We start from the raw sequence: 22,365 nt of genomic DNA, 5'->3' as shown, positions 1-22,365 counted from the left end.
CTCATGAGGTTGGCTTTTACTGTCCCTATCATCACCATTATTAGTTTCCCTTTTCAGATCTAGAAACTAAGGCTCAGTGAGATTGTATGGTTTTTCCAAACTCTAACCGTTAGTAACTGATAGGGCAAGGAAGCATACTTGGCCCTATGCATCTATGCCAAGCATTTTCCCACTATACACAGTGATGGAATATATGTGGTTAGATAGCAGTGAGTTCCCCATCATTGGATATGTCCATGTCCAGGGATGTAGTTTTTTGGTGAGGATGTGTCAAGGCAAAAACAACAGATGAATGGCTAGAATTGATAAGCTTAAGGTCACTTCTAACCTTGAGATTCCATGATTTTCAACCGTAATGATTCAATGCCTATGTTATTAACTTATTCTGTCCTTTTTGATTTTCTCTTTTGGAAGTTTAAGAAAAACCACTTCTTTCTGCTTTTCTTATTCAATCAGCTAAAGCACTGGTGGAATTAGCTGAAAGGAAAGATGTCCTTCCTTCCAGAATCCCCAAGCTGTTATGACTATAGTTTGTGTCACTCAGTGACAGCAATGTTTAGATCTCCAAGAGGATGCTGGGACTGCAAACGAGTTATAAGAAGTGTCTTCTGTCTGTCTTCGCTTCTACAGACTGAAGCTCAAGCAAAACCCTACTTCTGTGTTAGTTTACATTATTTAGCCTCAGTGAAGTGAGTTTATTTATTTTTTAAGGTTTTTTTTTTTTTTTGAGAGAGAGAGAGAGAGAGAGAGAGAGAGAGAGAGAGAGAGAGACTGTGTGGGGGGGGACGGGGGAGGGGCAGAGAGAGAGGGAGAGAGAGAGAATCCCAAGCAGGCTCTATGTTATCATTGTGGAACCTGTTGTGGGCGTTTATCTCTTAAACTGCGAGATCATGACCTGACCTGAAATCAAGAGTCAGATGCTTAACTGACTGAGCCATCCAGGTGCCCTCTGAGTTTATTTATTTATTTATTTATTTATTTGATGTTTTGATAATATTCAATTAGGTAAATATTACTTTAAAGAAAAGTAGAGAAATACATCTGTTTATTTTGAAAACCTAGAGATATTGAGGTACTCCAGCAAACTATATTGTTTTCTCATCATAGCCACTAATTTTTGTTACTTATGACATTATCTAAAAAAAAACTCATAGATTTCAATGCTTTTCAAAAGAAGAAACTAAGACTCAAAAAGGGGAAATGAATTTACAATGCCACACAGGTATAAAATTATAGAAGTTTTATTTGCATGGCTTTTTTTCTTTTTCTTCTTTCTTTCTTTCTTTCTTTCTTTCTTTCTTTCTTTCTTTCTTTCTTTCTTTCTTTCTTTCTTTTTTCGTAAGGTTGCCAACTGCCAATAGTCGATACATTCTAATTTTTAAATGTTTTTTCCTTACTAATAAGGAAACTGAAACTGGAATGAAAAAGTAGTTTGCCCAGGGGCAATTTGGTATAAAATTAAGTATCCAGGATAAAATCTCTGGAAAATTGTTATGGGGAAAGACTACAGGCTTCTCTTTCTTCACTGAAAGATCACTCTTATGTTAGTCCCTTAAAGCAAAGATTGGTCTCTTCTTGGAATCATGGGAAGAATAATGGACATTTTATAGAGGATGCTTAATAATTTGAATTGATATTGGAATATACTCTAATAGGAGTCTTAATTTAGATTAGTGAGCCAGTTGCCTAGGAAACAGATTTGGATCTCACTGTGAATAAGATTTTATTCCTAATGTTCTTTTTTACCATACTGCACAAAGTGGAGTGACTGTGGGTAAGTCATTTACCTTCTATGAGCCTTGGTTTTCTAATATGGAAATGGTGATACCTTCTTTGACATACCTAATACATTTATGTTAGAAAGAGATCATGGATATAAAAGAGCTTGCTGGAAATAGAAACATATGAACTTTTGTTTCATTTCCTTGCTTATATATGTTTATTTTTTTTTAATTAAAATTTCTTTACATTTATTTATTTTTGAGAGACAGAGAAAGACAGTGTGAGCAGGGGAGGGGCAGAGAGAGAGGGAGACACAGAATCAGAAGCAGGCTCCAGGCTCTGAGCTGTCAGCACAGAACCTGATGCGGGGCTCGAACCCATGAACTGTGAATTCATGACCTGAGCCGAAGTCGGATGCTTAACCGACTGAGCCACCCAGGCGCCCCTATATCTCTGTTCAGAATGCTCCCTGAATTACCCTCCCCTTAACCCAATTCAACTTGGCTTGACCAAAATAAGGATTTTTTTTTTCCCTCATTTAACTTAAAAGTTCAGGATAGGCTGACCTAATAATTTGAATGATTTTGTCAATAATTCATCTCTTTCTGTACCTTACTTCTTCCACCTTCGTTGGCTTCATTCTCAGGTTCTCACTATGTGTGGTAAAATGACCTCGAAAACCTCCAGGATTTCTATCAGTTTTGCAACAACATTGGTCATGTGCCCTTACCTGCACCAATCTCTGTGACCAGAGAAATGGACTCCTCTGATTGCTTAGACCTGAGCCATATGCTAAAGTAGACTCCTCTTATACTATTTGAGCTAAACTGGGAGAGGGTGGTCCTCCAAAGAAATAAAGAGGTACTCGTATTGGAAGAAGAATCTGAAATGATTGAAAGGATGCTGGTTTGAATAGAAAAAACAGCTGCCAACCAAGCCCTCCCTAATTCCATTTCACCTATTGAAACTCTAGGAACCCTTTGATGATTGTCTCAAGAGTTTTCTTTTGAAGTCATTTCTGATCCTCTTCCTATGTATGATTTCTCCCTCTTTTGCATTCCTTTACCATCTTATTATGCCTGCTGTTCATTTTCATGAACTTTGTATAATGATTTACCAAGTTCATTTCTTAGATTATTAGAGTGTTACTCCTTTGGACACAGAGACTATATCTTACTTGTATTTAAATCTTCAGCAGCCAGAAGACATCTGATTCATAATAGACTATCAGCAAATATTTATTAAGCTGACTACTAAATGCTGTACAAATTACGAAGGATGAAAAACAAACAAGATGAGGCAGATAATTTCATTATGTACATAATTTATTGACTGATTTATTAAAAGACTAACAGAAGCAATGTTGACAATTCTGAGAAATGACATCTATGTAAGGAAGTAAGGATAGCTACAGCCCCAGGACAGTGGTCAACTTTTGTGAGGACTGGCTAGGGAGGAAGTGTGTCTGGACCGACTCTGCATTTACTAACTCTGTGCCTTCTTTTCCTCTTCAGTTGTCTGGGTTCACGTCTAAACTTGTTGCAGCTATCCAGAATGCCCACAAGAATTCCACTGGATCTGGAAGAAGAAAGGGACTGATGGTGTTAACTGAACCCATTTTGATTGAAACCTACATGGGGCTGATGTCATTCATTGGAAACCGCAACAAACTCGGCTATTCCCTTGCCCGTGGGAGTATTGGTTTTTGAGACTCCTTCTGGCATTATAAGTATGCCATCCACTGATCTACCTTCATTGAAGATTGTTTCAGACCACCATATATTTGGACTGACTTAGTTCCTTTTAAATACTATTACATGGTATTGAACACTTAGTATCTTAGGAAATCTATAATCTTGATTAGACTGATAGATGCACACTTCAGACCTCATATAAGAACAATCAAATTTCCTAACCAGAAAATAAATGCTCTTAAGCTTATCAAATAATATTATCATTGAATATCTGATCATAAACTGAGGGCAGAGTCTCTGGCTTCTTGCTCCTCTGTCCTCCAAATGTAGGCATTTTTTGGATCTTGAGCTTGAGCCGTTTGATTCTGATGTCTTTCACTGGGGTCTGACTATACTATTTTAGCTACTCTTTTATGAGAATGCCTTCCAAATCCCCATTTCCATCCCTGATACTTCTTCAAGATTTAGTTTTGTATTTCTGTCTGCTGATCATCTATATGATTCAATGGCCACTCATATTCAGCATCTTCCAAATCCTGGGTTTCTCTGTGGCATTTTTAGGGTCCCAGTCATCATTCGTGAAATCCATCAGTTTTGATTTATCTAAATTCCTTGCCAGATAATTTCATCTAGTATCTTTCTTAGTCTGTTTGGGCTGCTATTACAAAATACCACAGACTGGGTGGCTTATCAACAAGAGAAATTCATATCCCACAGTTCTGGAGGCTTGAATGCAGAGTTCAGGGTGCTGGCCTGGTCAGGTGAGGGCCCTGTTCCCAGGTGCAGACTTCTCGTTATATCCTCAGACAGTAAAGGGGCAAGAGGGTTCTCTTGATCTTCTTTTATAAGGGCATTAGTCTTATTCATGAAGGCCCTGCTTTCATGACCTAATCACCTCCCAGAGGCCCTACCTCTTAATACCATCATATTTGGCCTCAAGATTTCAGCACATGAATGTTGGAGCACACAAACTGTTAGACCATGGGAGGACCAAATGTATGTGTGGCTTAGCATTGTACCCCAATGCCCAGATGTCAACCTTAAAGTTCATTCTTCTTTGAAAGTTTTTCATGAACTCCTTTTCCATTCCATATCCGCAGGTATATATTATTCGATCAAGTCTTTAATTCTGTTCACCTGGATGATTGTCATCGCCTTTTACTTGGAATCTTTGATCCGAGGCTGACACTGTTCTAATCCATCCTGCATTTGGTTGCCAGATTTCTAAAGCACAGTTTGGCCCTATCAGTCCCGGCTCAAGAACTTTTAATGGCTCATTTTGTTTTGCATTTTTTTTGTTCAAACATTTATTTCATTTTCTTTTCCAATAGCAGACCCTTTCCTTCTATTGAAATCTGTTTTGGATGCCCAGTATGTGAAACAGATAGAAGTGAGGCCACCGAGATTGAGGGGGATATTGGAATGCTCCTGGCTTCTTCTTTTTTGGGTCTCAGAGGTACCTTCTGTGGAATGTCTCTGGGTCCCAGAAGGTATAGAGGAGCACATTTTCAAAAAAACTGTCCTACCTTATTCTCTTTCCTTTGCTCTTTTATCTCATATTTTCTCTTTTTTTTTCTCCCCGACATGTCTCATTTTGAACACAACTCAGGAGATATTAACTGTTTTCATCTCTTCAAGTTTCTTTTCTTTTTTAATTTTTCAGTTTTATTTTCTATTTATTTTGAAAAGAAGCTTTGAATGATCAACACCATAAATATTATGATAATCAGCTTTTTAAGCATGTCCCAGGACCCAAAGTTGAGATACCTTGGTTGGTATTCATGTTAAAAATTGTACCTTTTTTTTTTTTTTTTTGGTGGAGGGAGGGGTTGTGCAGAGTGTTTTTAAAGTCTTCTCTTCTAAAAACTTCCTCAATTTCAAAGATTTGTCCTCTGTTTCATTCACAAATATCAATTTGATGCAGGCATTCAAAACCCACGCCTTGAATAACCATCATTTTATTTCGTCTTTGTCTTTGTTTACTTCCATTAGTGTTTCTCTCCCTTTCCCTCTTTCCCCTTCCCAGCACCCATTCCCCCCTCCCCATTGATGGCAAATATTGTTACAGTCCCCAAGGCAGGGAACTTCTATTCAGACTGTAAAAGGAAATGTTGAAATTCTTAGCTGTCCTGTCAACAGTAGTGGAATGAAAAGTCGTTGGATTGTTTTGGCAATGGTTCTAAAGCAGGCATAATTGGCAAATTACTATAACACTGCTGCCCAAAAATCTCTATTTGCCTCAAGATAGTGGCATTTGTTGGCAGAAGCATCTGAAATGTCCAGCACATTCTTTTCCATTACCATTTAAGGATCAACCTGACAATAGACTTCTTTCTGCACATTTGCCCCCCTTGTAACTGAGGACAGACTGTGTTTCCAAGTGACTCTCTAAAGGACACAGTGAAGCCTCACCAGTGCAGAAGATGAGAGGAAGGAGGTATCTCTCAGCCCTGAGGTCCAGCCTCTAATAATAGGATAAGCATTTAATAATACCAAAGCTGTTTAATATGGAGAAGAACGAGCTCAGAGATAACAAGGGAATGCTTTTAACATTTCACAAAGACTGTCTAGTGGATAGCCCATAAACTGATACATAGGGCCTCGATAGCAGGTTATGACCAGAGGGTGAGAAGATTTAGGAATTTGGAAGGCAGTTCAAGATAAGAGAGAACTTCTTATAGGTAGGAATGTAAAAAATGGAATGGGTTGCTCCTTGGAATAGTGAGTCCTCCATCCTTTGATGTGTTCAAGTCAGGACTAGATAAAGTAGATAGAATTGTGTATGGGATTGATAGATGGGTGATTGATATAATACTTTAAGGCTAGAGACCTTATGATTTTCCAAATAACTGTTGCTAATAGTTAGACAATTAAATCAATTTGATTTTTTTTTCCTTTGGAAATAACTGAATCAGCCATATGAGACCTTAGATAATTACCTCAACTTTCCCAGGATTTAATTTGCTCCTCTGTAGAATGGAGACAATGATACCTTTTCTCCCCACTTCATAAAGATCTTGTGAGAAGAACTCAATGAAATAAGGTTAAGTTATTGTATTAAATAAAAAGCATTGAGCACATGCCTGTAGAGTGATATGACTTGGAAGCAGAACGTAGGACATCTTAAGGCAACTATATTTAGTTATCTCCTGGAATTTTTTTGGTCACTATGGACCTACTGCCCACCATTCTTGCATTTGACGCTTGGTGTTCTCACTTGGGTTTTAAGCTCAACAGGACATACAAACTGCAAACAAGGGGACCTAATATATGCTTGGGCTTTTCATTCAGACTGGCATCTGAGCTACACCAATAAAGTTTCCAAAAGGGACATCATACATTTGGTTGGGAATAAGATAATTTACAAGAAGCATGAAGTACCAGGCATATCATCATAAAAATTTTATGGTTGGTCATCCTGTTTATCTGATCTTTATCTCATTCAGGAAATCCCACTAGAAAATACCCAATATGTCACCTTACAAAAACTGCATGAGCATCTTTATTGACAGATTGCTCAAGGTCTCCTGATACGTCTTGGGCAGTTCTGATGGTTAGAACATTCTCTTTATGTTGATTTAGACTCTGTAACCTCCTCTCAGTAAAAGAAAAAAAATGCTGGAGTGGGTTTAGTCTGAATTTTCACACCAGGATGTTGGACATTTGGGTACAGAGGCAAGGTTAATGAAATCTCTAATGTTTCCAAGAAGGGGAGCTGTAACTAACTGCTAAGCCTGACCTTCAAGTGGGCAACTGGGCCTCTTTGGAAGCCTGACCTTTGGCCATTCTCTAAGGCAGAAAAGAGAAGCCAGTTTGCATGATTTGGATTTTTTTGCATTGAGACCTGTTCTCCCAGTCCCCGTGCTGAAACATTACTAAGAAAGCCGATTTACAGAGCCTGGGGGCTAAGGAAGCATAGAAACCATCCAATCCAATGCTTTCATTTCACAGAATATGAAGCAAAGGTCTGGAAACTGGAAAGAAATTGTTTAAAAAGCAGATGGTGGATTTTTGGTACTGGGATTAAATTCTAAAGCTTATAATTTCCTATTTCTGGCCCACTGTTCTTTGCATATATCTCTATTCCCAGGGAAAGGCATATTATCTAAATCAGGGCATCATAGTTGCTGGGTTAATGCTGAGGTGAGAAAACAATAGGTCACCGTTGTTTAGGGGGGAATTTCCAGAAATTACCTGTCTTAAAGGCTAAGGTCACTCATAGAACTCTCTGATTTCCTATCTGATCAAAAAGCCCAAACAAAGCTGCGGAAGCAGGCAGAGCCAGCAGATATTTTGTAAGGCAGCTTTACCTCTGCCTGGCATTTTGTAGGGCAGGACAGGGGAGGGCAAAAGTATTAAATTTAGGCTTAAAAGCTCCTCAAAAATTCTTTACACACAAGAGACCAAGTTGGAGAAAAGAAGATGACTCATGCCAAGGGGAAGAAAGAGAGACTAATGCCTGTGGTTTTCAAAGGTTAACAACAAAAAAAAAAAGCCCAAGTATTTGCACAGGGATGAATGCTCATTGGCTCTTGGCCAACAATTATACAAGGGCTTGTGCCCACATCCTGTAGCTGTGGTTTAGGGACGCTGCTCATGGGTGACTTCTTATGCTTAGTGGCAGGAAACTTTAGTCACTGATGTGTAAACTCACCTTTGGTCTGCGCCTCCCACAACGTGCTCCTAAGGCAGTTAGGGGGCTAGGCCTACAGATTTCCTTGCAGATACCTGCTTCCCAGAGGCTAGGGAAGAACTCCTTTTGAGGCCTTGGAAGTGACTGAGACCTGATCAATACATAGCTTATTCCAGCAACCCCTTAGAATCGTAGCAACCCCTTAGAATAATACTGTGGCCACAGGGAAGAATTTATGATATCTTCTGCTAAACTCTCACTTTAGCTTCAAATCCCAAGACAAAAAAACGCATGACCTAGATTTCATTTCAGGGCTGCAACCAATGGGAAATATGAGAGGCAAAGTCGTAAGGTTGCTCCTGAGACTAGATCTTGTATCTGATGGGGTATTTTGCACTCAGTCTTAAAAAGTTCTTAGCAGGGGCGCCTGGGTGGCTCAGTCGGTTGAGCGTCCGACTTCGGCTCAGGTCACGATCTCACTGTCTGTGAGTTCGAGCCCCATGTCGGGCTCTGTGCTGACTACTCAGAGCCTGGAGCCTGTTTCGGATTCTGTGTCTCCCTCTCTCTCTGACCCTCCCCCATTCATGCTCTGTCTCTCTCTGTCTCAAAAATAAATAAACGTTAAAAAAATTTAAAAAAAAAAGTTCTTAGCAAACATCTTACAAGTCTCCTCCTTGGTGAAACCAAATGGAATTCGCAAAGAATTGCTCAAAAAGCAGATGGTGAATTTTTGGCAATACTGGGATTAGATCCTAGAGTTTCCAATTTCTTATTCCTGGTCCGCTGTTTTGTTTTGTTTTGTTTTGTTTTTTTTCCCCAGGTACCTCCATTCCCAGGGAAAGGATGACTTCTAAATCAGTGTATCATAGTTGGGGGGGGGTGCTTAAATTGAAGTCACAAAACAATAGGTCCCAATGTAATGAACTCTTGTAGTTTTAGGTAGGAAGGGTCAGGATGCTACATTATAGATAGAGAATATGTCAAGATCATGTCAAGAATGCCCTCAACCCAAACATGCATAGCAGCTGCAGGCTGAGCTTCTGCAAAAATATTTCCAGGGCAGAGAATCTCTGACTTTCTATGGCAGCTAATTCTGCAAAGCAGCTGCAGCAAGTAGAAAGTTTTTCTGAATATTGCACCCAAATCTTGCTCTCTAGAAATTTATGTATTTAATCCTAGATCTTCCTCTTAAGTTACTCAAAATAAACCAATTTTGTATTCCATGTGGTCACACTTCAAATAAAGGCAGCTAATTGGTACTCTCCCCAAAGAAATGCTTGTGTGTGTGTGTGTGTGTGTGTGTGTGTGTGTGTGTGTGTTTTGATGCAAAACCCCCAGTTCCTATAACCGTTCTTTATAGGATGAGTTATATAGAGCCCTTATTGCCCTTGTCTCATTTGTGGTATTCTGTTTGGTTAACAACTCTTTGAAAATATTGTATTCAACACTGGCCCAGCAATTCAAATATAGCCTGACCAGTGCAGATTAGAGTGTGGTTTTTCTTCATTTGCCATCACACTACTGTTAATGAAATTTACATTTTCTCTATCATACTGTGTTTACATGAAACCTGTCAATTTCATACTGTATATAACATACTTTTTTTGATTTAGTAATCTTATTTAAGAAACAAATGAGACCACTTTAGTATGGATTACTCATAGTAAACCTATGCTACTTCCTAGGAATCACTGCTTTTCCTTTTTGGCTTTTAAATTTATTTGTTAATTTCTGTCGCTACACTATGTGTTTTATCCTCAGTCAGTGACAAATTTCCTGGCAACCAACATTATTTTTAAGTGGGATTGTCTTTTTTTTTTTTTTTTTTATGTCTTCAATCTAGAGGACATGGTGAGCATGGCTACCGTGCTGGGCAGCTAAGCCAAAGCAATAGTCAGAATGGCTTGATCCACAGATGTCTTTGGCATTGGTTAGTTGATTGTTTTGTTCCTAGAGCAAAAATAGATGAGCAGCTCACTCAAGTCTTATTTGCTCTGTATACACAGGAGTGAATGGAAGCATGACTGGAATCAGCACGTGTTACCCCAGGATACCATTATCCTCACTGAATTCAAATTGCCCAGTTCAATGGCAACAATTCCCATGGTCATTTCTGGCCTAGAAAGCATGGTCACAATGGAGCCATGTCCTCAGCATGTTGAGATTCCCCTCACAAATGTATTTCTCATGGCTTTGGTGAAGAAAGTGTCTAGGGATATTCAGAGGGAACATAGAGGGGAGGTGGGATCCTATATAATTATCCATTTTAGCCTTTACATGCTTTCCTTGAGAATTTCAGCTTCATTCAGTATATACCTCCTTTGGCCCATGTTTAATACAATTCACCACGCAAACAAATTGAACCATTTTTAGTGGCTCTTATACCTTGAATCTAGAATTGTGGCCTTGGTGCACTGTAATCAATAAACTTTGCTCCAGTATTATATTTCTTCTACTCTGCTCTGATATCCTTAGCATTGGTTTCCATTCATGTTCTCCAGTTTTTTTGTTGGTATAAATTAGAAAAACCTATAATTATTTGAGGGCATATTTTACCTACGCATGAATCACACATTTTTTACTTGTTAGAAACTGAATGTGGTTATAAGTCTTCAAACAGTGAGAATGGATTATTGTACACTTTAATCAAGTGCTGACTCCAGCTACAATTTGAATCCAGATGTGTGGAGGTTTCTTCTTCTCCTCCTCCTCCTTCGTATGTGTGTGTGTGTGTGTGTGTATATATATATATATATATATATATATATATATATATATATAGTGCTTGAGCAGAACAATACATTCCCTGACACCTGGCATACTGTTTTCGTTTTTTTTTTTTTTTCTTTTCACCTATTATTAAAGATCATCAGAGTCAGTTTGCTTTCAGCTGTTGAGACTACCAGTACTCTCAGGATTATATCACCCTTCCAAACCTATGTCGTATTTTAGTCAAAGGGAAACTGATCACGTCTCAGTTCTGTAAGACATCACAATGGTCTATTTCACTGATGATACCATATTGATTTAACCAGGTGAACAGGGAATAGAAACTGTTCTAACAATTGTGTACCACATGTGTGGAAATATAACCCCCCCCCATATTTTGTCACCAAAAGTCACACTGGTGACTTTTCTAGAGGATCAATGGTCTGGGACATGTTAAGATACACGTCCAAAGGAACATTGCAAAATTTTGCCCTCCTTGTACAAAGGAAGAGCTACAGTGCCTAAAGGGGTTCTTTAGATTTTGGAGGCAACATATATCTCATTTGCGTCTGCTACTTGAACCCATTGTACATTGAGTGCAAAAGGTTGCTAGTTTTGAATGGGGCACAGAATAGGAGAAGGACCTGGAACAGGCCTAGGGTGAGTGCAAGCTGTTTTATCATTTGGCTTATACACTCAGCTGATCCAGTGTTGCTTGAAGTATCTGTGTCAGATTGAGATACTGCATGGAACCTTTGGCCAGCCCCTGTAGATGAATCACTGAGGAGACCTTAGGATTTTGAGCAAAGATATTCCATTCTCTTAGATAGCAATTTTCCTTTTGAATTGCTACTGGGTCCTAGTAGAGACTTGAACACTTGACCATAAGCTACCAAGTTGCAGCACAGATTTAGCTGCCCATAATGAACTTGATTTTGTCTGACCCAAGTCAAAAATGTGAACATGTGCAGCAGCACTCTGTATTAATTGGAGGTGTCATATACATGGTAAGTCTCAAGCAGGTTCTGAAGTCATGTGTAAGTTGCATGAATAAGCATCCCAGAAAACCATGATACCTAATCCTACTACATTTTCTTCTCTTTCTCACCCCACACCTGGCTTCATGGAGATTTCCCTATAACCAATGGGTCAGGGAAATTTTTTGAACTGGATTTATAAATGATTTTGTATGATAGCTGCACATATGATACGCTGATAATGCTGAAAAGGTACAGTTGTAGCATCTACTTCATTGGGGATCTTGAAAGACTATGGTCTTTGAAAATTCCTCATAGTGAGCAGAATAAATCAAATGCCATTTTCATGTCCTACTTCAGTACTGCTTTCCATTTTATAAATAAGGAAACGGAGACCTGGAATAATGATATGATCCGGTTACTGCCACACAGACCTCACACAGCCACCACAGCTTGTTAATGGCAGAGACATGATGACACTACTTCCATTCTGCCCATCTCAGGTTGGATTCATTTTACATGATATAAACCACTTCATATTTTAAACAAAAGGGTTTTAATAAAGGGAATTAAGTACTTACAGCATTGTTAGAAAGCCTGGAGGCACAAGCTATAGATTGGAACTCTAGAAGTGATTTTCAGAACAACACTGCAAAATTTGTCCACCAAAGGATTAGTTATCTCTGCCATATGTAGGAAGCTAAGCAACTAGAAAGTTGCTATCCCAACAAGAGGCACCAGAATCACACCCCTTAACTACAATCTAATGATCAGGAGCTTCCATTAGACCTGCTGGCTCCAGAGCTACATTGCATCTGCTAGGTCTGCACGAGAAAAGTAAATGTGACACTTTCTGCCCCCTTCTTCCTAATTTGTCCTGAAGCAGGACACGGGAAGGATGTTCCATTTCTTCTGCTTATTAATAATTGCAATAATTTACTGAGTGTTTATGAGTACCAGGCAGTGTGCTAAGGCCTTTTCATACACTGTATCAATGAATATGTCAAGAATATATTAATTTACAACCTCCATCTTGAAATGAAGAAAGCAAAGCATGAAGAGGCAAAGAAACGTATCCAGGATTGTGTATTTGTAGATAGAAGGCCTGGATTAAATTAGAAATCTAGCTTTGAAGGAACTTGAGACTGTAATATATAGCTTTCTAACTTCTGCAGTACAAAAGGCCCACTAGAACAAAGTTAGTTGTTGAATTGACCATCCTACTGGATCCTCGCTTATATTAAACATAACCACTAGACTGCTTTCTTGCCTGATTGTGAAGTCCTTGAAGCACCCTGATTTCTCCTTTAACATAGACCTTTAAATATCATGTAATCAGTAGATATGTTTTTATGATACTGATGCCATAGGCATCTTGGGTTCAACCCATCTCAGTAGCATGTGTTTAAGCTTCTGTGAAACCACTGCCTTTTTGTGATCTGGTTTTACAGAGCAGTTGCTCAACTTAGGCTTTCTCCCTGACTTTAGAAAGAAATGATGTTTTGATTTTAGCAAAACCCTGTTAATGCTCCAGATTTTGTTGTGGTTACATCAAGAAAACATAGCAATACTCCGAATGTATCGTAAGTATGGAAAGTGAGAAATGGCATTTTGCTGGGGTTAAAAAAAAAAAAAAAACAAAACCCTAAGACCAGCTGAGTGGAGGGCCCGTCAGGAGCTTGATGGTTTTAGAACACAGCTCAATTTGTAGAAGTATAGGCCACACCTAGAATAAGCAGGACATGATGACCTGGTAGATACTATAGCCACAAGAGGGGTATCCAGAAGAAGTGATGAACAGAGGCTCTCCCAGACTGCCATTGGTTTCAGGGAAAATGACCTGCAAGCAGTGAATATCAGACATCTGATTCTAATGACTTCTCATTAGGTGATGGTTCCAATGCTACAGGTAATGAATGTAGAAAGTAAAAGTGACTTTCATAAAAATACAACGTGTCCAGATTTGGGTAAGTTGAGCATGAAGGGCTATGGGACATCAAATGAAAATACTCCTGTCTACCCATCAGGTACATGTTGAAGGCATGTTGCTCAAGAGAGAGGATCTTTGGCTAGCAATAAAGATCAAGGAGTCATCCAAGAATGAGTGGTCATTAAAACTACATGTGGATGAGGTTGCTTAGAGTGGGGATGTAGAGTTTTCTGTAATAATGGAACTTCCACAATTCTGTGCTAACACAGTAGCCACGAGCCATATAATGTGGCAGATGAGACTTAGAAGTCGAAATTTTTACTTTATTTTCATTAATTAAATTCCATTTAGCCACCTGTGCCCAATGGCTATTCTTTTGAATAACACATATAGAATGATGAACAAAAATGGCTGAAAATTAAATCCTTAATAACATAAATGTTGAATATCTGAGGTTATCTTGATGTCACCAAAGACAAACCAGAACGCATGCCTTTTTGAATTGTTTATGTTTTTCTTCCATATTTCATCCAATGTTAAAGAAAATAAAATGATACAGAAGAGCTTCTGTTGGAAACCAGCAGCTTCACAACTCATCTCCAACTTCCAGTTTAATGGCAACTTATTTTTAGAGCTTTTCTGGTTCTGCTGGTAGTTACCCTGAAAACTCTGACAATATGCTTATATTTCTATGTATTGATATATCAACATCAGGTATTATCTATTGACTTCCTCTATGGAAGAACATGACTTAAATCACATACACTACTCACAGTTCCCTTTCCTCCTTAAATGTGTATTATTTTCACCTTTCCTTTGATTACATTTCTTACGTAAATGATATGTGTTCACTTTGATCTATCAACTTTAGTTTCTATCTCATCTGCGCTCTGTGACAACAAAGATGTTGGTGAAATTTTCTTGGACAACTCTTATTTTTTGCCTTTTGTCAAGTACATGTTTGCTTTTACGTTATCCATTAACATTCTGTTCTGGAATCATATTAAGTGTGTCACTCTCATCAGTATACTTAGTAATTCTGAGGAAAGTGGAAGGAGGGAGGTGAGACAAATTACCTGCTTCTCAACATTAGTTCTCCATCTTTGCTGTACAAAAATAACAACTCATTATCTATACATCTTCAAATGTATCATATATTTTATTTTTGTGATTCTCTCACAGGCCCATAAATTATTAATATCCTTGTTTTGCAGAGAAAGAAATCAAAGTGGTAATAAATAGAATGACTTGATGAATACTGTGTAACTGGGAAGTAGGTACGTTGAGAATCAATTAGGTTGTCTGACAAGATATCACCTCACAAATCTGTTCTCTTTAAGGTTTTCTAACCATTCAAGTTTTCAAAAAGTTTATGGGTTGGGTTTCTTGCTTCAGGTTTACAATCCATGGTTCATGTTGGAGCAGAGAAATTTAAAGCTTGCATACGGTGACCACATTTTCTTTCAAGGAACTGTAGAAATGCCTCCAGGCATCTGGGTGCTTCATGAACTCAAGCTGGCAAAGAATGGGTAAAGAATCATCTAACATTAAACTAACATTTACCAAGCACTCATGCTCTAGTGTCAGGACTTGGATATTTCATATATGTTATCTTGTTTAACCTTCACAGCAAGTCTCTTAGTAGAGAATATTTCAGAGATAGAATTGAGTAGTTGAAATTTGAATAATTCATTACTGTGATTGAGTCTTCTCTTTCTGTAAAAAGGGCTAGAATAACTTATCTCCCAGAGATATTTCACAAATGTGCCCATTTGGAAGATGAATTGAATTTGGTAAAATCAAGTGAGATTAAGTGGTTTGGTTGCTTGGGAGATCAGCAATATACAAACATAACACTGATGAGTAATAGTGAAGTGTTAAAAGGCACTGTTACCAGCAATGGAATTGACAATAGATTGGCATTGGGAGACTGTTCCTATGCATAGAGTAAAATGCTCTGAACACTCTTCTAAACTGCTTAATTCCCGTGAGAGTAGTGCTAGAGTGATTGTACAGTAAATATGGGTTTCTGACCCACAAACCCCACCAAGGACAGGTCCTGTCATTTGGAGTAATCCTATGGTTAATGCAACCTTATTAAAGAGGCATTGCAGACAGGGGACAGATCCAGATTTCATTCAGTTTATATGACATATGGACTCTCTTTGAGAAAAAATAATATCATATTATAATACAAAATTGGGCACAAAAATGAATATTTTTGCCTGACAAAATACATCTCAGTCAATTACAAAAAAATGTAGCGATTACAAATCTGACAAATACTACAAAATAAAAAATTCAGAAAATAACATAATACTTTTATTAATTAACACATCTATCCATATATTGTACACTTGAAACTAATATAACATTTTATGTCAATTATACTTCAATTTAAAAACACACCTTTAACACTTTCTTCAAACCCGTTGTTGACTATATATTGGTTGATTACTTCTTCCTATGACAATATGTTTTAAAATTATTTTTTGTAAAGAGAACAGATAATTCTATTTTTCTTCACTTGATTGAAATGTTTTGTATAAAATTATTTCTAGTTTAGAAAAGTTTCATATAGCTTCACGGTTTATTATCGATATTGAAAAATATCTATCAAGTTTCTTCCATGTGTAAGACATGAGATTTGGAAGAATTTTCACAGACTGCCTCCTGAATCTATCAGTTTTAAACCTTGCTCTGTATTATCCTCATGTTTCTTGTGCTAGATGCCTTAGGACCCATTTGTGTCACCAGGAAACTGAACTTTGGCCATGCCCTTCTTTTGAATCTTGGTGCTAATTAGTTGTAGAAATGTTCTTTGAGACCAGTCCTTATCAAGGTAAACAATAACTTCACTCTTCATGAAAGTGACTGGGAACCACATAATTATATCTTACTAACCCCCCAAATAAATGTTAACCTACTTCATCTTATCTTTAGCCACATGCCCATGGCCATTCTAGCTCCCAACTGGAGGGGAAGGTGACAATGGAGAGACAGAATTCTGCATTTGTTTTTTTTGTTTTTGTTTTTTTTTTAATGTTCATTTATTTTGAGAGAGACAGATATAGAGCAGATGAGTGACAGAGAGAAAGGGAGAGAGAACCCCAAGCAGGCTCTGTATTGTTAACATGGAGCCCGATACGGGGCTCGAACCCACAAACTGTGAGATCATGGCCTGAGCCAAAATCAAGAGTCAGTCACTTAAACAATTGAGCCACCCAGCCACCCCTAGAAAGGAGAAGTGTTTTTAACCAATTTCAGTTAAAATATTTTACTTCTGAAAATTGAAAAGAAAGAAAGGGGAGAAAGGAAAAGAAGAAAAGAAAAGAAAAAGTCCATGGAATTCATTGCTAAGATCCCTCTCACAACCTTGAAAGGGACCCATTAAAGGAAGGAAGTATTTTGAATATAATCTTTATTAGCTTCACAGTAAAATCCATTCTGATCCCAGGATGGTGGAAGGAGTAACAGATTTGCAGTGCAAGGCCTTGACTGTAGTCCTGGGTCTCCTACTGATTGACTGTGTGGTCCTTGGACAAGTTATTCACCCCCTGATCCCTCAGTTATTTCGTTAAGAAATGAGAATTTTGATTAGATAATACCCAAAGTTTTCTTCTCCCTCTGCCATTGAGTTGCGTCAAATAGAACTAGATGCAACAGCAACATCCACACAGATGGGGGCTTTCCTGCCTTCACAGACTCAGGGAACATAGCATCTAGGCCTAAATTCAGGAGACAGAAGCAACCCTAGCCATTTCCACTTTGTTCTGGAAATGGCTGCTTGGTTTTTCAAGAATGCAGCGTGATAGCTCTTTTTAAGGAAAAAGGTGTTGTCTTTCAGGGACTCTAGTCCCCTTTGCATCTCAGTGGTCCCCTTGTGAGTCACTAAATGATTGATGAGGGTCTTGTTTCCATGGTGACCGCTTCAGCCCTTCCCAGCAGCTGGAGAGCTTAACCCAACCCTGACACAGCTTCCTCAGTTGGGCTGGGCATCCACTTAACCAAAGCATTCAGGGCAGGACTTGACAGCCCTGCACTTTGGGCCTTGGAAGGGATTCCAGAAGGGAGAAGGGTGGGAGTATGGTGAAACCACTCATCTGTGCTTTCATTTTTTCCATGGGTTAAGGTCTTAAGGGTTATGTCCTAGCTAGAAAGGAACGTTAATGGCAGAGAAGTCTCGAGAGCCTCTCGATTGCTGAATGAAACATTTCTTGGTAGGAGGGGCTATCCAGCGAGGCTCCCTATACCATTTTCTTCTGACCTTCATAGAGGAGTCTTCTATCTTTCATGGTTCATTGGGCTAAATTTGCTGCATCTCGATCTCAGTTAATTCCACGTCTTTGCCATCAGTTGACTCTCTGATCGTTTTTGGGTTTGAACCCCTCTAGCTGCCTTTTCCCCAGGTCTGTCAAAATAAACCCAAGAGCCATCTGCTTGAATGGAGAATCGTGCTGAAAAGTTAACAGACGGTCACAGCTGTGCTAGACGATTCAGGCGTGAGTACATTCTAAAATAGAACTCGGCCACAGAGGGCATGGAAACATGCCGTGCTCAACACTGCCAGAGAATGTGGTCCTGAAGCTTGGGTTTTTCACGCCTCAAACTCATTAAGCCCCCATCCTGCATTTTCACACATCACGTCCCTTCAGAATCTCTGGCTTCGTTCCTTTAAACAGGACACCCTTTTTTCATCAGGTAGCTTCAACCAGTCCTTTCCCAATTTGTTATTGATATTACTATTAATCCTGAATTTGATGAATGTCAAGGCTGTAGCAGTAGGGAACAGAATGTCTCTATGGAGGGAAGGATTGCCCTAATTATTAGAATTAATGAATTATAGGCATGTAGAGCTGGAGGGGATCCTACAAATAATGTAATTCTACCACCGTCCTACTGTTTGGGCAAAAGGAGAACCAAAGGTCACACAGTGAGTTTGGGTTATTACCAAGAAAGTCGAAACCGATTCCTTGCCCTGTATTTATTCTATTAAACCATTTCAAAACCATTATTCTTAACACCGAGTAATTTTGTGAAATATTTAAGAAAACTTGTATAGAAGTAGGTACCTAATGCAATCAACTAGCCTTAATTAATCTTTTGCTTTAGTTTTAGAGTAGAGCCTGGTCTAGAAGTGCCAAATAAATTCCCCCCCAATGTATACAAAAATCCTGGACATTTGTTTTCATTATCCAAATTTCCATGTACATCCACCATAGTTCATAACTAAACACACTGATACATTCACATAGTCATTCAATAAGCCATCTGACTGAACTACTGACTACTGACTGTGTGAAGGTGCTATTTTTTGTACTGGAGGGTAGTGGGAAACAGAATGTGGTAAGACCTTGGTGGGGCTTCCAACACAGAAAGAGAGCCAAGCGCGACTTCCTCCTGTTTCTGCTCTCTGGGACTCTAGAATAAGGTGAGTCAGGATACCTATCTTAAAAAGGTAAAGGGTTTTTAGGGAAAGAAGATAGAATACTTAAGCCAGGATATTCACAGAAGGTTTTTATGGAAGGTAGTATTCGAACTGTTCTTAAAGGATGGGTAAGAATTTTATACGTGCACAACAGTAGAGGCGCAAAAATCTAAGATGGGGAAATAGTGTGGACAGAGCACGGAGGTGGGGTGTAGGCTCAGTTTGTGGCCAGTTGATTCTTTATCTCTTGGCTAAGTGGAAAGGAGGAGGGAGCACAAATCTCTACTCAGAAAGAGGAATTTCCAGGTGTAAATGTTCATATCTGGGAAAAAACCTAAAAAGGTACGATTTTCATATTTGTCGGGCTTGCCTGGGTTCAAATCCTGGAACTCCCACTTGCTAACTCTGACACTTTATGCAACTGACCCAATCCTCTCTGATTTTCTTCTTTTTTTTTTTTTAAATCTATTAGTAGGGAATAGAAAGTCCCTATGGAGGGAAGAATTGCTCCAATTATTAGAATTAATGGATTATAGGCATGTAGAGCTGGAGGGAATCCTTATCCAAGGTGCATGTGAGATTTCAGGTGACATAAATCATGAAAATTTTTCAATATAGTACTTGGCACATATTAATATTTAAGTTCTTCTCTCTGACCACAGCCTACCAAAGGGAATGAAGACAGGTATGGCAACCTGACTAATTGGGTCATTTCTTAAGGCTTGGGTTTAGTTTTTGACACACAAAAGAGTTAGTGTAGTTATGTGTAACATGATCAACTGTCCTGGTTTCTCAAGGGCCAAGGGGTTTCCGGGGATAGTCCCAAGCAAATCAGGATGGTTGGTCACCCCACTCCTGTAGTTAAGTGTGGAGGTTCCAGGGCCAGACCATCTACCAGACCATCTAGAAGCTTTAGTTCTGCTATTGCCGTATGTATAACCTTGAGCAAGTTAGCCAACACTCTGTGCCTCAGTTTCTTTATGTGTAAAATAAAGACTAAAATAATAATGCTGACCTCATAAAGTTGTTAAGAAGATGAAGTTAATATACATAATGTTAGCTATTATTTGTAGTACAAGATGCCAAACTCTCTGTCTCTACACACCCAAGTCTAACTTCCTTAAACTTACAAAATAGTTTGTTGAAAGGAATTAAATTAATTTCTACCTGTGTCCCTATATACTGTCTTTCCAAGAGATTTGAGGTGCACTGAGGCTCTCCTCTAGGTGTCCCTGGCATCCAGGGCTTGCCCTGTCTTCACACTTATTATACTTGTTGCTTGGTCTTTTGCACCATTAGGTGCAAATGGAAATCCGTAAGAATATTTGGCGTGGGAGGAGAATGCATCTCATTTCCCAGGTTCCTTCTGCCCCTCACCCCACCCTGCAGAGGAGTGTGGTGAGGTGGAAAGAGCACAGGGCTGGGAGTCAGGACACTATGTTCTGTCACATGTTCAACCTTGGCCTGGTCTTGCCCTGTCAGGATCTCAGTTTCCTAACTCTTTAAATGAGGGGGTTGGGCGGCATGATCCCCAGGGTCCTTTGAATTTGAGTGCAAACACTGCATGGATGCATTCTTTTCTGTTCCTTTCTGTAGTTCAGGAAATGGAGAAGGGAGAAGCAGACAATAGTCTCCTTGCATTTCCCAAAATGTCTCCCAATCCTCAAGAACAGAATGCTGAAGCCTTACACAAAGGCTAGCAGTCTCTGCCCCCTCTAATTATGGCCCATTAAGGCCCTAGATCCCTCCTGTCTGCAGAATGTGCTATTTAACATTCTCCCTGGCAGTGCCTTAGCCAAGGACGCAAGCCATTGCACTCACTTCTGTTGATGTTTATGTTGAGAAAGTAGATAATCCTCACTGCAGTGACAAGTTGATTGAAGCAAGTAAAAACCGAATAGGGTTTAGAATTCTAATTGCTGACAGATTCATAATGGTTTCTGAGCCTGGTGTCTGCCTGGCTGCCTTGCTGTTGAGAACAAAGTGTGAAGTTAAAGAGTATATTGTTTCTGGTATGAGATTTCTCAACCCCAGAATTGTTTCTTTTTTGAATGGAGGTGTGAGAGAGAAATGTGGCTTTCCAGAAATGATGAAGCAAAACATCCACAGCACTTGAAATGGGGGGGTGGGGGGGAAGACAACCAGGTGGGGTTTCCTAGGGAAAAGGTAATGTAGAGATGGGCATAGGGAGAGGACATCTGGGTTCTGACCAAATGGTGACACTTGGGGAAAGTCACTTACTATATCTGACCTTGTCTGTTAAATGGATGTGTTAGATTGAAATAGTCTACAATTTTGTTATGTTATGGTAGTTTTCTACTGAATATTTCTAGGAAAAATAATGTACAAGTGGACAAAATCAGAATAGTTTTGACTGAAGGATCTTTAAACTCCCGGAACTAGTGGAGAATGTGTATTATCCATTTGTATCTCTATGTGCATATGTAATTTTATACACAGTAGATTACAGGGATTTACAAAATTTTTTCTAATACTGGCTATCCCTGGGTTGACAAGGAAGGCAGTGAGAATTGGGGTTGGGGGGAAAGTATTTCAATTATATCTGCATAGTTTTATCTCTTAAAATAAAAATGTTTGAAATAAATATGACAAAATATGAACAGTTGTCAAAGATGGCTAGTAGGAAGCATAGGTGTGACAATAGTTAAATACTTTTTGTACATCTCTTTTTCCAAATTAAACATAAAGTTGACTAAATGTTATCCCTTCAAATTCTAATATTTTTCTGATTTGTAAGACTCTCTCCTTGAACCTCAACTCTGATTCACCATATAAGAAAGTAGGTCCAGACTATCTCTAAGATCCTTTGAATCCCTGAATCCCTAAATTCTACTTCTGGTAAGAAATAATAACAGGATGGCCAATTGACAGGGCAGGCAGAACCTATTATTTTTAGCCAGTGTGCTGGATGACTGTATTGAGAGCCTCTTGGAAAGAAACATGATGATTTTGTCATCCTCCCACTTTCCAGTAATTCTATATAGATACATAGTTCCCCATTGCTAATTTTAGCATGTAACATTTGGCAATTACCTGCAGTATTTCTCTGCCTTTGCAGAAATCACCACTTTGATGAAGAGGAAAGGGGTGATTATTTGAGAGGAGAAATGGACTCTTGGAAGGAAGTGTGGTTTGGGCGTTAGAAGATCCAGGGTTTTGGTCTTGTTTGTGGTACTCTCTACTTGGGCGACTTTGAACAATTCACTTTAACCTCTTGGGGCCCTGGTTTCCTCATCTGTAAAGTGAATTAC

The 22,365-nt window shown here is 38.9% G+C and overlaps 1 protein-coding gene across 5 annotated transcripts in view; it reads left to right on the top strand.

Annotated features, from left to right (window-relative positions):
• TPRG1 (tumor protein p63 regulated 1) overlaps window positions 1-3,671 on the top strand; it is a 215,088-nt gene extending 211,417 nt beyond the window's left edge. For all 5 annotated transcript variants that reach the window (XM_053221067.1, XM_015064391.3, XM_027061201.2 and 2 more), the window contains one exon: window positions 3,237-3,671. In XM_053221067.1, coding sequence (XP_053077042.1) covers window positions 3,237-3,431 — 195 coding nt within the window. In that variant the 3' untranslated portion in view covers window positions 3,432-3,671. The remainder of the gene's footprint in view (window positions 1-3,236) is intronic.
• Window positions 3,672-22,365: the final 18,694 nt, after the last annotated feature.

Source organism: Acinonyx jubatus, chromosome C2 (genome assembly GCF_027475565.1).
Source record: "Acinonyx jubatus isolate Ajub_Pintada_27869175 chromosome C2, VMU_Ajub_asm_v1.0, whole genome shotgun sequence".
Lineage (NCBI taxonomy): Eukaryota > Metazoa > Chordata > Mammalia > Carnivora > Felidae > Acinonyx > Acinonyx jubatus.
This window is presented reverse-complemented; position numbering and strand designations above follow the sequence as displayed.